We start from the raw sequence: 14,736 nt of genomic DNA, 5'->3' as shown, positions 1-14,736 counted from the left end.
TAGAGAAAGGTGATTCTGAGAGAGAGAGAGAGAGGGGAGGGAGACTAAGGGCAAAGGGATTTAGGGGTGGTTATTCTAGAGAAAGGTGATTCTGAGAGAGAGAGAGGGGAGGGAGACTAAGGGCAAAGGGATTTAGGGGTGGTTATTCTAGAGAAAGGTGATTCTGAGAGAGAGAGGGGAGAGACAGGAGGGGAGGGAGACTAAGGGCAAAGGGATTTAGGGGTGGTTATTCTAGAGAAAGGTGATTCTGGGAGGAGAGAGAGAGAGAGAGAGAGGGAGGGAGACTAAGGGCAAAGGAATTTAGGGGTGGTTATTCTAGAGAAAGGTGATTCTGAGAGAGAGAGAGGGGAGGGAGACTAAGGGCAAAGGAATTTAGGGGTGGTTATTCTAGAGAAAGGTGATTCTGAGAGAGAGAGGGGGAGAGAGAGAGAGAGGAGGGGAGACTAAGGAGCAAAGGAATTTAGGGGTGGTGTTATTCTAGAGAAAGGTGATTCCGAGAGAGAGAGAGAGAGGGAGGGGGAGACTAAGGGCAAAGGAATTTAGGGGTGGTTATTCTAGAGAAAGGTGATTCTGAGAGAGAGAGGGGAGGGAGACTAAGGGCAAAGGAATTTAGGGGTGGTTATTCTAGAGAAAGGTGATTCTGAGAGAGAGAGAGGGGAGGGAGACTAAAGGCAAAGGGATTTAGGGGTGGTTATTCTAGAGAAAGGTGATTCTGAGAGAGAGAGAGAGAGAGAGGGGAGGGAGACTAAGGGCAAAGGGATTTAGGGGTGGTTATTCTAGAGAAAGGTGATTCTGAGAGAGAGAGAGGGGAGGGAGACTAAGGGCAAAGGGATTTAGGGGTGGTTATTCTAGAGAAAGGTGATTCTGAGAGAGAGAGAGAGAGAGAGAGGGGAGGGAGACTAAGGGCAAAGGGATTTAGGGGTGGTTATTCTAGAGAAAGGTGATTCTGAGAGAGAGAGAGAGGGGAGGGAGACTAAGGGCAAAGGGATTTAGGGGTGGTTATTCTAGAGAAAGGTGATTCTGAGAGAGAGAGGGGAGGGAGAGGACAGAGAGGGGAGGGAGACTAAGGGCACAGGGATTTAGGGGTGGTATTCAGAGAAAGGTGATTTGGGAGGAGAGAGAGAGAGGGAAGGGAGGACTAAGGGCAAAGGAATTTTAGGGGTGGTTATTCTAGAGAAAGGTGATTCTGAGAGAGAGAGAGAGGGGAGGGAGACTAAAGGCAAAGGGATTTAGGGGTGGTTATTCTAGAGAAAGGTGATTCTGAGAGAGAGAGAGGGGAGGGAGACTAAGGGCAAAGGGATTTAGGGGTGGTTATTCTAGAGAAAGGTGATTCTGAGAGAGAGAGAGAGAGAGAGGGAAGGGAGACTAAAGGCAAAGGGATTTAGGGGTGGTATTCTAGAGAAAGGTGATTCTGACAGAGAGAGAGAGAGAGAGAGGGGAGGGAGACTAAGGGCAAAGGGATTTAGGGGTGGTTATTCTAGAGAAAGGTGATTCTGAGAGAGAGAGAGGGGAGGGAGACTAAGGGCAAAGGGATTTAGGGGTGGTTATTCTAGAGAAAGGTGATTCTGAGAGAGAGAGAGCTAGAGAGAGAGAGAGGGGGGGAGGAGACTAAGGGCAAAGGGATTTAGGGGTGGTTATTCTAGAGAAAGGTGATTCTGAGAGAGAGAGAGGGGAGGGAGACTAAGGGCAAAGGGATTTAGGGGTGGTTATTCTAGAGAAAGGTGATTCTGAGAGAGAGAGAGAGAGGGGAGGGAGACTAAGGGCAAAGGGATTTAGGGGTGGTTATTCTAGAGAAAGGTGATTCTGAGAGAGAGAGAGGGGAGGGAGACTAAGGGCAAAGGGATTTAGGGGTGGTTATTCTAGAGAAAGGTGATTCTGAGAGAGAGAGGGGAGGGAGACAGAGAGGGGAGGGAGACTAAGGGCAAAGGGATTTAGGGGTGGTTATTCTAGAGAAAGGTGATTCTGGGAGAGAGAGAGAGAGAGGGAAGGGAGACTAAGGGCAAAGGAATTTAGGGGTGGTTATTCTCGAGAAAGGTGATTCTGAGAGAGAGAGAGGGGAGGGAGACTAAAGGCAAAGGGATTTAGGGGTGGTTATTCTAGAGAAAGGTGATTCTGAGAGAGAGAGAGGGGAGGGAGACTAAGGGCAAAGGGATTTAGGGGTGGTTATTCTAGAGAAAGGTGATTCTGAGAGAGAGAGAGAGAGAGGGAAGGGAGACTAAAGGCAAAGGGATTTAGGGGTGGTTATTCTAGAGAAAGGTGATTCCGAGACAGAGAGAGAGAGAGAGAGAGGGGAGGGAGACTAAGGGCAAAGGGATTTAGGGGTGGTTATTCTAGAGAAAGGTGATTCTGAGAGAGAGAGAGGGGAGGGAGACTAAGGGCAAAGGGATTTAGGGGTGGTTATTCTAGAGAAAGGTGATTCTGAGAGAGAGAGGCTAGAGAGAGAGAGAGGGGGGAGGGAGACTAAGGGCAAAGGGATTTAGGGGTGGTTATTCTTGAGAAAGGTGATTCTGGGAGAGAGAGAAGGGAGGGAGACTAAAGGCAAAGGGATTTAGGGGTGGTTATTCTAGAGAAAGGTGATTCTGGGAGAGAGAGAGAGAGGGAAGGGAGACTAAGGGCAAAAGAATTTAGGGATGGTTATTCTAGAGAAAGGTGATTCTGAGAGAGAGAGAGAGAGAGGGCAGCGGGTCTATGGGCAAAGGGATGTAGAGGTGGGGATTCTAGCAAAAGGAGATTGAGGTAGACCGAGGGGGTAAAAAAATGTAGGAGAGAGACATACAGAAAGACAGACAGACATACAGAGATCAGGAGACACACAGACAGAGAGAGAGAGAGAGAGAGAGAGAGAGAGAGAGAGAGAGAGAGAGAGAGAGAGAGAGAGAGAGAGAGAGAGAGAGAGAGAGAGAGAGAGAGAGAGACAGACAGACAGACAGAGACAGAGAGAGAGAGAGAAAAGAAGTACCATACGGGGGAGGACATTTAAGGATTGGGATTGTGTGGAAGAGCTGCTTTCCAAAACACTTGGTTCTTACCTTCCACATTGACAACAGTGCTGGTAGCGACCTCTGTCCCATCGGCCATTGCGGCCACACAGGTGTATTTCCCACTGTCTTTGTCACAGAGTTCCATGAACTCCAGAGTCTGGTTACCTTCAGAATCACATGTTACTGGAAGTCTTTGACTCTTCGGTAACTGCAAGAATTCAAATACACATTCTATGAATAATAAATAAATCAGAATCATGTGTTACTGGAAGTCTTTGACTCTTTGGTAACTGTAAGAATTCAAATACACATTCTATGAATAATAAATAAATCAGAATACTGTGTTACTGGAAGTCTTTGACTCTTTGGTAACTGTAAGAATTCAAATACACATTCTATGAATAATAAATAAATCAGAATACTGTGTTACTGGAAGTCTTTGACTCTTTGGTAACTTTGCTCGCTTGGCGTGCAGCCAGTTTGAGATCGATCCATGTCAGTGGGACCACTGGGCTATTTCTTGTTCCAGCCAGTGCACCATGACTGGTATATTAAAGGTCATGGTATGTGCTGTTATGTCTGTGGGATGGTGCATATAAAAGATCCCTTGCTACTAATGGAAAAATGTAGCAGGTTTCCTATCTAAGACTACATGTAAAATTTACCAAATGTTTGACATCCATTAGCAGATGATTAATAAATCAATGTGCTCTAGTGGTGTTGTTAAACAAAACAAATTTTGGTAACTGTAAGAATACAAATACACATTCTATTAATAATGAATAAATCAGAAACCTGCATTAATGCTTTTGGTAATTGAAGTAATATGAAATAAAAGGAAGTAAATATTTGTAAAGTGAAAGTTTTTTTGTTTTTTTATTCCAGTTATTCCAGTTATTCCTTAATTAACCAACTATACAGGTAAAATAAAATATGTTGATTGGATAAAATAAACTTTATGATAACAGCTTGTGGTCGCTATGACAACTCACCTTGACTCCATCTTTCTCCCAGTGAACTGATTTGGCGTCTTTGATGAAGCATGTCAAGACGAGGTTATCTCCCTCTGTGCTAGTGACCTCTGGTGACAGTTCCTGGGAAAACACCGGTGGGGGTGTTGGAATGACTTCAGTCTGGTCAGCTTTCTCGGGGACGATGGCTGAAAGACAAGGAATGCTTTTTTTTAACTTTCAGGGGACAATTTCACAAAACATCATAAGTTTACATGGCCTCAGACCACAATTAATTTCGCTATGTTTCTATATAGACTTAGTGGCTATAACATTTTTATTAATATCAGCAAGCCAGTGAAGTTTTGTATGTACCTTTGCCTGCATGGGGGACACATACCCTGAAAAGGACAACCCCTGTTGTCCCGCTCTTTCTCCCAGCATATTGGTTTAAACAGACACACCCTCTAAACCAGGCCGGAGTACACCCATTTTACACAAAAAGCACTACTTTTGCATGGGCCGGAATTACCACAAACAAGTCTTCAATGTCAACAAGTTACACATGTTTACAAACTACATGCTATCCCCTGTCACTTCAGTCAAACAGTTGCCACTTCATAGCTGTCTGCCAAGAAATAATCACAGTCAAACAGCAGACTACTTGCGCGGTCAAATTTCCGGATTTTTGACAACCAAATGGGAAGATAACTGTAATTTGAGGCCACATTTGCGAGTAACAATTATACCGGGCAGCCATTTACAAGTGTTTGGCATCTATTTCACGAAGAAATTACATCATTAAAAAAAATGGAGCATCTTAAGGAAAGAATAAAATAAAATATTTGTAGTTCTAACTATATTTGTTGTACTATAATAGTCATAGATTTACATTTACGTGCAAAACTAGGCTTATGTTGTTTTGTGAAATTGGGTGCTGGACCCATATTTTCGATGCAATCTTAGCCTACAAAATCGTAAAACAATCGTAAGCTGTGATATCACTATGGCATGAGTTGTAGTGAGGTCCTAACCTATGATGGTTTTACGATTTTGTAGTGCTAAGATAGGTTTGAAAATCTTTAGCATGGACACTGCAGGCGTCGATGTCACACAAGCAGACACACTGTATATCGCATACAGTACATTCAGTCATTTATATTTCCCACCATTTTGCACACGGCACTGACTGGAAATAATAATAGAACATTGATCGTGACTGATCTTGATAAAAGACACTTTTTTTTCTTCTGTTTTTGCATAAGAAATATTTGAAAATTTCGAGTTGGTTTTCGACAAGTATTGACAACAATAGCAGCATGCCGCGGTCATTTGAGGAATTGATAGCTGATTGTGACCACTAATTCGATAATAAATTTGACCATTTTACCAAAAACAAAGATCACAAAATATTGGAACATGAATCAAAGTTTGTTTCCCAAAAACATTGTGGTCAGCAAAACATATATGATTGGGAATAATGGCTGTAAATACCAGAGTTAAAACCAATTTGGAGTAAGTAATTGCGACTTTATCAATTTTTAACATAATTGTAAACCACATCAACAGATCTAAAATATAAAAATTTGAATAAAAAACATGAAAATAGTACTTACCTTTTCAAATATGAACATTATTTAATGTATTTACAAAACATTTATCTGAAAATATGTGAGAAAAAGTTATAAATGTTTTACCCCTCAGTGTGCTTTTTTTTCTTCAAAAATTAATTCAGTAGTCAGAAGGTTAATAACAATCCCAGCATAAATGTGCAAAACCCGGCTATTTGGTAGATAATATATAACCTTCAATAGAAAGTGAGGCTGAGGGGCTAAGAGTTCCAGCCAATGACGTGGATATACATGTGTATTTATATTTTAGTCAGAAATACCTTGGACTCATTAAACAGAACCAACTATTTGGACCTGATGGGCAATACTTATGTACAAAACAGATATATGATTCATAAGATGCCCACCTTCAATAGACAGTGAGGCTGAGTGGCTAAGAGTTCCGGCCAGTGACGTAGCTGTACATATGTATTTCCCTTCATCGGACGTGGAAATCATCGCAATTCGGAGCAAATGTCTCTCTCCATCCATACTGATTTGGATGTTTTTGTTTGGTGAAATAGCTTTTCCATCTTTCTCCCTGAAAAAAGAAAAAGATAAATTAGGGTTATAAAAACAATTAAAAAGTTATATATATATATTATAACTGAAACAGATTTGTTTTTTTTGGTAAAGCAATTTGTACCTTAAAAAAAAAATCATTCATCTGAGCATTATCATTTATCATCATAATCACCACAAAGTAATATTTTCCCACCATAAATAAGTGTTAAATTCTTTTTCTGTTTCTTATAAAAAAAGACACTGGATTTGCCAGGACTGATAACTTAGGCAAAAATTTGTAAATAAAAGTGTAATTTAATAATACAGTGAAACGTCTCAAAGACTGGACCCTCTGTAAACCGGAATTCCCTCACTTTTAAAAAACCAAGACAGAAATGAACCTCTCTAAACCAGATCCCTCTAAAAACCAGACATTTGTCTTGGTCCCAAGGGTGTCCGGTTTAAAAGGGTTTCATTGTATATGTAATAGTCAAAACTATACCTAATTATGCCTAATATATAGAGTTAGTGCCTGTAATTTGAACATTTTTCTTTCATTTCACTAACATTTAGTTTATCATTTTATTTAAAGTTTTTAAAAGCAACATTGGGATTTTAAGATAGTTTTTTTAAGACAATTACAATATATTGTATACTATTTCATAACATTTAAGTTGTATAACCTACCATGTGACTACCGGTGCTGGTTGCCCAGCAACCACACACTCGAACACAGCCTCACTCCCAGCTGGCAGGATGAGGTCAGCCATCTTGGTGACAAACTGTGGCGTCTCCGTCTTCTCCTTGACGTCTTCACTTGCTTTTTCCATCTTTGTTTCTGGAATCGTCACGAAGTCTCCTTCAAATCCTTCCTTTTCCAACTCGGACTTTGCATCAGCGACATCGTCGTCGGTGAACTTCACAACTTCGATTCCACCACGGATGATGCAGTCCAACCTTACATCGGTTCCGGCCATGACGTCAATAGTTCTTGGAAGATGTTTGATAAAGAATGGAGCTGTAGTGTGAGAAAATAGAGAGAAAGAATTATAATGCAGTTGTAATATAATAATGCAAATATAATATAATTATAATACAATTATAATTTAATTACAAGACAATTATAACTGACAATCATAATACATTTAAAAACGACACTAATAATATCAGTATGACATAATAATATAATAAAAAGAAAAACGTAATACCTTTATAATAGCTATATATTTATTATACAATAACAAGCATTTAATGGGTAATATATAAGTACTTGTACAATATGCATGCAATGTGTAAATATATTATGTACTTTAATATAAGATGTAGTGTATGTTTAATAAAAGAAGTACTGTATGATTTCTATAACAAGTAATGGACATTTTGCATAGCATGTTTTATGTTATACAGCGAAACCTCTCAAAACTGGACCCTCTATAAACCGAAATTCCTCCAAAACCGGACATTTTCCACGGTCCTTTTTTAAAAATCAGTACAAAAAATAACCTCTCTAAACCGGATACCTCTTAAAACCGGACATTTTACTTGGCCCCGAAAGTGTCCGGTTTAAAGGGATTTCACTGTATATGTATAATGATGACATATGTCTTCTTGAAAAGTGTTATACATGTTTTATATAATGTGTGTAATATAAATATATATCCCTACCTCTGCCAGGACCAGCACGAGGTTTGTCCCATGCTGTAACCTTGGATTCAAGTTGGTCTCTGAAATTAATTTATATCAATAATTGATAAAGCATTCTAAACTGGTTCTTAGATATCATACATACAATATCAAAGGTTACTTTTGTGAACAAGTGGCAATTATAGATATGTTTGTTTGTGTCCATCCATTAACAGAGGTGCCACAGAAGATCTTCACTACATTTTTTCTTTCTTTCTTCTATCATTTGACAAAAAAATTAAAATAGAAAAAAATACCTTGTGTCTATACACTGTAGTTAAACATTTAATAAACAATGTTAGATATTTTAATTTTGTTTATCTCAGTCATCTCATTTAAAATTAGTTTTTTAAAAATTAAAACAAATTCTTACTTTGCTTCGCTTCTCTTCTTAATTTTCACAAAGCAGGCAGTCTCAATAGTTCCGAAGGCATTGGTTGCCCTGACGATGTATTCACCCTGGTCTATGGTCATCAGAGAGTGTATTTCCATGGTGTGCATTGTCCCGCACATAATAATGCGATGACGTTCTCCATAGGACAGCTCTCGAACACCCTTGTGCCATGTTACTAGAAATTAAAAAAATTAAAATTAAATGCTCTATTATATTCAAAACCTCTGTTACTAAAAAAGAAAGAAAGAAAGAAAATAAATTACATGCTTTATTATATTCAAACACTGACCTAATTTGGTAGTTATATAACTTAATTCTAGGAAAGTAAGGTCACTTCATCACAGGGGTTGATTTTACGACTTAAAACACTTCATCACAAGGGTTGGTTTTCCGACTTAAAACACTTCATCACAGGGGTTGATTTCATGACTTAAAACACTTCATGCCAGGGGTTGGTTTTACGACTTAAAAAACTTCATGCCAGAGCCCATATTTTTGCAGCTGTCTTAACACTACGTAATCTTAAAACCATCATAAGCTATGATGTCACTTTGACATGTGCTATAGTGATGTCATGTCCTACGATGGTTTTACTATTTCATAGTGCTAAGATAGCTTTGAAACCCCTAGCCAGGATTCTAACCATTGACCTACATCCAGGCCTGGTGCTTATAAAATGTTTACAGACTAGACTTGAGTCTGAGGCATGAACGTCATGGCAACATCATACAAATTGTATGCGTGTGACGTCATTTGAGATTGAGTCTGGACTGAAAGTTTTATAAACACTGTCTCTACTCCCATTAAGGTCTACACGAGTACTCGAGTACTCAGGCATGGGCTGTGTCTAGCAAGACTCGAGTCTGTTCACAGGACTCGAATACCCGTGCAAGGAAGAGCACTCTCAATTAATTAAAAAATGTTCACATCATTTTGCCATATGCTTGGCTTGCCGCCAGTTATATTTTAGGGCTATGAGGCTATGGAAGGAAAACAAAAGTTGAATGTATGGAATGCAATACAATGGCATGATTTGTGCTGGAATTAAGATTCATAATGCTATTTCACTTTATATAATAAGTCATTTTCCCTTCCCAGTCATCGAATAGAGTTTAGGACCTCGATGAGTAGCATCTAATTTAGGCAGATGAATAATTATTCCTTAGTCTCATTATCATCTAGTGTTGGGTATTCGGGTCTGTGTCGAGTTTGACCATCAAGTACTCAAGTCCAATATTGTGGACTCTTAGATGCCCTAGCTCCCAGTACTTACCCAGAGGTTGTGGGATGCCATCCACGGAGCAATCGAGTCGCAGTTTGCCACCTTCTACCGCCTCGATCTCCCGCGGCAACATGATGCTGAATCTTGGTGGCTTGCCCATCACGGTCAGCTTATCGAGGGCACCATAGTCTCTGCCTGTGTATCCTGGCCGGACCATGTCGGAAATTTTATCCTTTCTCAATGGTGGAGGAGATTGGGATTTTTCTAAAAACAAATCAGTAAAATATGTGAAAAAAAATCTGTAATTATTCCAAAAGATATTTTTAAAATCAATTATATGTACAAGAAAAGCTAGAAGAAATGTCCAAATTTATTATTTACACTTTTTTAAAATTAACACAACTGCAAATGCTGTATTTCTTAAATTATAGTCTTCAACTGTAAAATGCAGCAGTTACTTCTCCTGAGTGGATGTGCCACATACATAAGAAGAGTGATAAACATTTGTCATCTTTACATTCAAATACAAAACATAACAAAGAAAGAAGACTTATTTAAAATGGTTTAATAATGTTTTTATTTTTCAAATAATTTGATTATTAAACTGTAACTTACCCTAAGTTATATTCTCTATATAAACTGTAACTTACCCTATGTTATTTTCTCTATATAAACTGTAACCTAATCACTCTATATACAGTGTTATATTCTGCATAATAAATAGTGCAAACTAGATCTAGAATGGACAAGCCTGAACCTTTAGTGGATATGGGCATATTATAGAATTTCCCTTCCTACTTAATAATTGCAAACTATTCTATCTATCAACCAACCAACCTCCATTTTCCCTCCATTTATGGGCTTAGTTAAATTATTAAATATTAAAATTAAAATTAGTTTTAGGTAGCCCAATCAAAAATGCGCAAAAAATTAAGGAGTACTATTTATAATTTAGAATATAATGAGTTTGGGTGCACACAAAAATTATGTAAAGTCTCCATACTCTTTTGGCTGTAATAATCACTCAACTCGTTTCGTTTACGTTCCTGTACTGTTGTAATGCACCTATCGATGACATCATCGTGTGATGTCAAAGTGTTATGTCCCACTTGGCGTTAAAGTGGGACATATCACTTTGATATGTACCAACATATTTTCAACCATATGGGTAATAAAACCAATTCTCTGCATGAACTTACCGAGTACTCTAAGTGAGCCTGAGCACTTGCACCGCCCGGCCTTGCTGTGAGCGATACAGAAGTACAGGCCTGAGTCCGTCCGCTTGGCGTTAAAGTGGGACGTATCACTTTGATATGTACCAACATATTTTCAACCATATGGGTAATAAAACCAATTCTCTGCATGAACTTACCAAGTACTCTAAGTGAGCCTGAGCACTTGCACCGCCCGGCCTTGCTGTGAGTGATACAGAAGTACAGGCCTGAGTCCGTCCGCTTGGCGTTAAAGTGGGACGTATCACTTTGATATGTACCAACATATTTTCAACCATATGGGTAATAAAACCAATTCTCTGCATGAACTTACCGAGTACTCTAAGTGAGCCTGAGCACTTGCACCGCCCGGCCTTGCTGTGAGCGATACAGAAGTACAGGCCTGAGTCCGTCCGCTTGGCGTTAAAGTGGGACATATCACTTTGATATGTACCAACATATTTTCAACCATATGGGTAATAAAACCAATTCTCTGCATGAACTTACCGAGTACTCTAAGTGAGCCTGAGCACTTGCACCGCCCGGCCTTGCTGTGAGCGATACAGAAGTACAGGCCTGAGTCCGTCCGCTTGGCGTTAAAGTGGGACGTATCACTTTGATATGTACCAACATATTTTCAACCATATGGGTAATAAAACCAATTCTCTGCATGAACTTACCGAGTACTCTAAGTGAGCCTGAGCACTTGCACCGCCCGGCCTTGCTGTGAGCGATACAGAAGTACAGGCCTGAGTCCGTCCGCTTGGCGTTAAAGTGGGACGTATCACTTTGATATGTACCAACATATTTTCAACCATATGGGTAATAAAACCAATTCTCTGCATGAACTTACCGAGTACTCTAAGTGAGCCTGAGCACTTGCACCGCCCGGCCTTGCTGTGAGCGATACAGAAGTACAGGCCCGAGTCCGTCCGCTTGGCGTTAAAGTGGGACATATCACTTTGATATGTACCAACATATTTTCAACCATGTGGGTAATAAAACCAATTCTCTGCATGAACTTACCGAGTACTCTAAGTGAGCCTGAGCACTTGCACCGCCCGGCCTTGCTGTGAGCGATACAGAAGTACAGGCCTGAGTCCGTCCGCTTGGCGTTAAAGTGGGACGTATCACTTTGATATGTACCAACATATTTTCAACCATATGGGTAATAAAACCAATTCTCTGCATGAACTTACCGAGTACTCTAAGTGAGCCTGAGCACTTGCACCGCCCGGCCTTGCTGTGAGCGATACAGAAGTACAGGCCTGAGTCCGTCCGCTTGGCGTTAAAGTGGGACGTATCACTTTGATATGTACCAACATATTTTCAACCATATGGGTAATAAAACCAATTCTCTGCATGAACTTACCGAGTACTCTAAGTGAGCCTGAGCACTTGCACCGCCCGGCCTTGCTGTGAGCGATACAGAAATACAGGCCCGAGTCCGTCCGCTTGGCGTTAAAGTGGGACATATCACTTTGATATGTACCAACATATTTTCAACCATATGGGTAATAAAACCAATTCTCTGCATGAACTTACCAAGTACTCTAAGTGAGCCTGAGCACTTGCAACGCCCGGCCTTGCTGTGAGCGATACAGAAGTACAGGCCCGAGTCCGTCCGCTTGGCGTTAAAGTGGGACGTATCACTTTGATATGTACCAACATATTTTCAACCATATGGGTAATAAAACCAATTCTCTGCATGAACTTACCAAGTACTCTAAGTGAGCCTGAGCACTTGCACCGCCCGGCCTTGCTGTGAGCGATACAGAAGTACAGGCCTGAGTCCGTCCGCTTGGCGTTCTAGTGGGATGTATCACTTTGATATGTACCAACATATTTTCAACCATATGGGTAATAAAACCAATTCTCTGCATGAACTTACCAAGTACTCTAAGTGAGCCTGAGCACTTGCACCGCCCGGCCTTGCTGTGAGCGATACAGAAGTACAGGCCTGAGTCCGTCCGCTTGGCGTTAAAGTGGGACATATCACTTTGATATGTACCAACATATTTTCAACCATGTGGGTAATAAAACCAATTCTCTGCATGAACTTACCGAGTACTCTAAGTGAGCCTGAGCACTTGCACCGCCCGGCCTTGCTGTGAGCGATACAGAAGTACAGGCCCGAGTCCGTCCACTTGGCGTTAAAGTGGGACATATCACTTTGATATGTACCAACATATTTTCAACCATGTGGGTAATAAAACCAATTCTCTGCATGAACTTACCGAGTACTCTAAGTGAGCCTGAGCACTTGCACCGCCCGGCCTTGCTGTGAGCGATACAGAAGTACAGGCCCGAGTCCGTCCGCTTGGCGTTAAAGTGGGACATATCACTTTGATATGTACCAACATATTTTCAACCATATGGGTAATAAAACCAATTCTCTGCATGAACTTACCGAGTACTCTAAGTGAGCCTGAGCACTTGCACCGCCCGGCCTTGCTGTGAGCGATACAGAAGTACAGGCCCGAGTCCGTCCGCTTGGCGTTAAAGTGGGACATATCACTTTGATATGTACCAACATATTTTCAACCATGTGGGTAATAAAACCAATTCTCTGCATGAACTTACCGAGTACTCTAAGTGAGCCTGAGCACTTGCACCGCCCGGCCTTGCTGTGAGCGATACAGAAGTACAGGCCTGAGTCCGTCCGCTTGGCGTTGGTGATCACCAGCCTGGCGTTCCCACGCCCATCAGCGAACACCTGGATACGTTCAGTGTGGGAGATTTCAAGCACGTCTTTTTGCCTGGGAAATAACATAATAATAAAAATAAATAAAATATGTAAGGTATTAATTGATACCTATGTGTTTTAACAGAAAATGTAACGTTTTATTATGTACTGTAATAATATGTGTTTGAAGCTCTGAATAAAAAACTGAATAATAAAAGAATAAAAAAATACGCAAGGTAACACAACCAAAAATGCTATTCCACCTGAGCTATATCCTCCATTTTCAAAAATTATCTCCCTTGTTGGATATGTAAGCATATATCCATGCATGGGTAGACTACCAATATTGTCCCCGGTTACATTACAGAATTAAGTTCAGCAGCTCTAAGGTGAGAGGTCAGGTTAAAGTATGAAAACCGGCCTTGGTGGTGTCATGGTTAAGCCATTGAACATAAGGCTGGAAGATACTGGGTTTGCAGCCCGATACCAAATCCATCCAGAGCGAGTTTTAACGACTCAGTGGGTAGGTGTAAGACCACTACACTGACTTCTCTCTCATAAAACCACTAACAGCTAACAACTACCCACTCTCCGGGGCAGACAGCGCATATAGCTGAGATGTGTGCCCAGGACAGTGTGCTTGAACCTTAATTGGATATAAGCACGGAACTAAGAATTTACCATTTAAAGCTGGGTGCTGGTTTTCCTGTGGCTGTACAATGGAAGACCGCTTCTTCTCCCTCTGTGATGCAGATGTCATCAAGTGGCGCCAGGAACTTCGGTCTCACAAACTCATCTTCTTCCATTTCCGCTACTTGGCCTAGAAAAACCATTAACAATGAAAATTAAAACTTCAATAACGTTTCCACCCTCAATGTTTTTAGTGATCTATTGCACAAGAAATTCTTTATAAATATACTGAGCGATTTTATGTGACTTGAAATATAGATAGGATATATTTTCGTCTTAAGTTACTCTACTCAGTTGCCTCTACTGAAAATAAAAATATACATGCATGTCATCTCCTGATATTTGTCTACAACTTGGCAAAACATTTTTTGGTCTGGTTTTAACTTTACTCCAGGGCTTTAGATTGCATCAAAGTCAAGGCGATAAACGGTGTGCCCAAAATACATACGCCCAAAACAGTCATGCCCAAAATACATACGTCCAAAACAGTCATGCCCAAAATACATACGCCCAAAACAGTCATGCCCAAAATACATACGCCCAAAACAGTCATACCCAAAATAAATATGCCCAAACCAGTCATACCCAAAATACATACGCCCAAAACAGTCATACCCAAAATACATACGCCCAAAACGTTATGCCCAAATTAACTACAAACCAGCTGACCTCAAAATATTTTACCTCAAAACCACCAAAATGTTAAAGTTAATTAGATTAAAATAATTTGAAATACATTTCTGAATATTGACAACTCTACAGCAGCTGTTCATGACAGTATACTGAACTAAAATGACTTTCCTGG

At 40.3% G+C, this 14,736-nt stretch overlaps 2 protein-coding genes across 10 annotated transcripts in view; both read right to left on the bottom strand.

Annotated features, from left to right (window-relative positions):
- Positions 1 to 12,493, bottom strand: part of LOC121387359 (myosin light chain kinase, smooth muscle-like) — a 165,584-nt gene extending 153,091 nt beyond the window's left edge. For 5 of the 9 annotated variants that reach the window (XM_041518414.1, XM_041518422.1, XM_041518419.1 and 2 more), the window contains exons 1-8: positions 10,544 to 10,628; positions 9,396 to 9,608; positions 8,102 to 8,297; positions 7,711 to 7,769; positions 6,733 to 7,063; positions 5,910 to 6,082; positions 3,974 to 4,140; positions 3,030 to 3,189 (exon numbers count right to left, since the gene is read on the bottom strand). In XM_041518414.1, the coding sequence (XP_041374348.1) occupies positions 3,030 to 3,189; positions 3,974 to 4,140; positions 5,910 to 6,082; positions 6,733 to 7,063; positions 7,711 to 7,769; positions 8,102 to 8,297; positions 9,396 to 9,561 (1,252 nt within the window). In that variant the 5' untranslated portion in view covers positions 9,562 to 9,608; positions 10,544 to 10,628. Of the gene's footprint in view, positions 1 to 3,029; positions 3,190 to 3,973; positions 4,141 to 5,909; positions 6,083 to 6,732; positions 7,064 to 7,710; positions 7,770 to 8,101; positions 8,298 to 9,395; positions 9,609 to 10,543; positions 10,629 to 10,716; positions 10,762 to 11,408; positions 11,481 to 12,273; positions 12,351 to 12,446 lie in introns of those variants that run through there. The other 4 variants (XM_041518417.1, XM_041518416.1, XM_041518418.1 and 1 more) reach the window with 4 other exon arrangements.
- The window catches only part of LOC121387235 (titin-like), a 481,073-nt gene continuing 478,618 nt past the window's right edge, over positions 12,282 to 14,736 (bottom strand). Inside the window, exons 233-235 of the mRNA XM_041518261.1 lie at positions 13,923 to 14,061; positions 13,139 to 13,314; positions 12,282 to 12,364 (exon numbers count right to left, since the gene is read on the bottom strand). Of these exons, the coding sequence (XP_041374195.1) occupies positions 12,282 to 12,364; positions 13,139 to 13,314; positions 13,923 to 14,061 (398 nt within the window). The remainder of the gene's footprint in view (positions 12,365 to 13,138; positions 13,315 to 13,922; positions 14,062 to 14,736) is intronic.

Source organism: Gigantopelta aegis, chromosome 13, assembly GCF_016097555.1.
Source record: "Gigantopelta aegis isolate Gae_Host chromosome 13, Gae_host_genome, whole genome shotgun sequence".
Classification (NCBI taxonomy): domain Eukaryota; kingdom Metazoa; phylum Mollusca; class Gastropoda; order Neomphalida; family Peltospiridae; genus Gigantopelta; species Gigantopelta aegis.
Note: the sequence above shows the minus strand (reverse complement) of the source record. Positions and strands in the feature narration are given on the sequence as shown.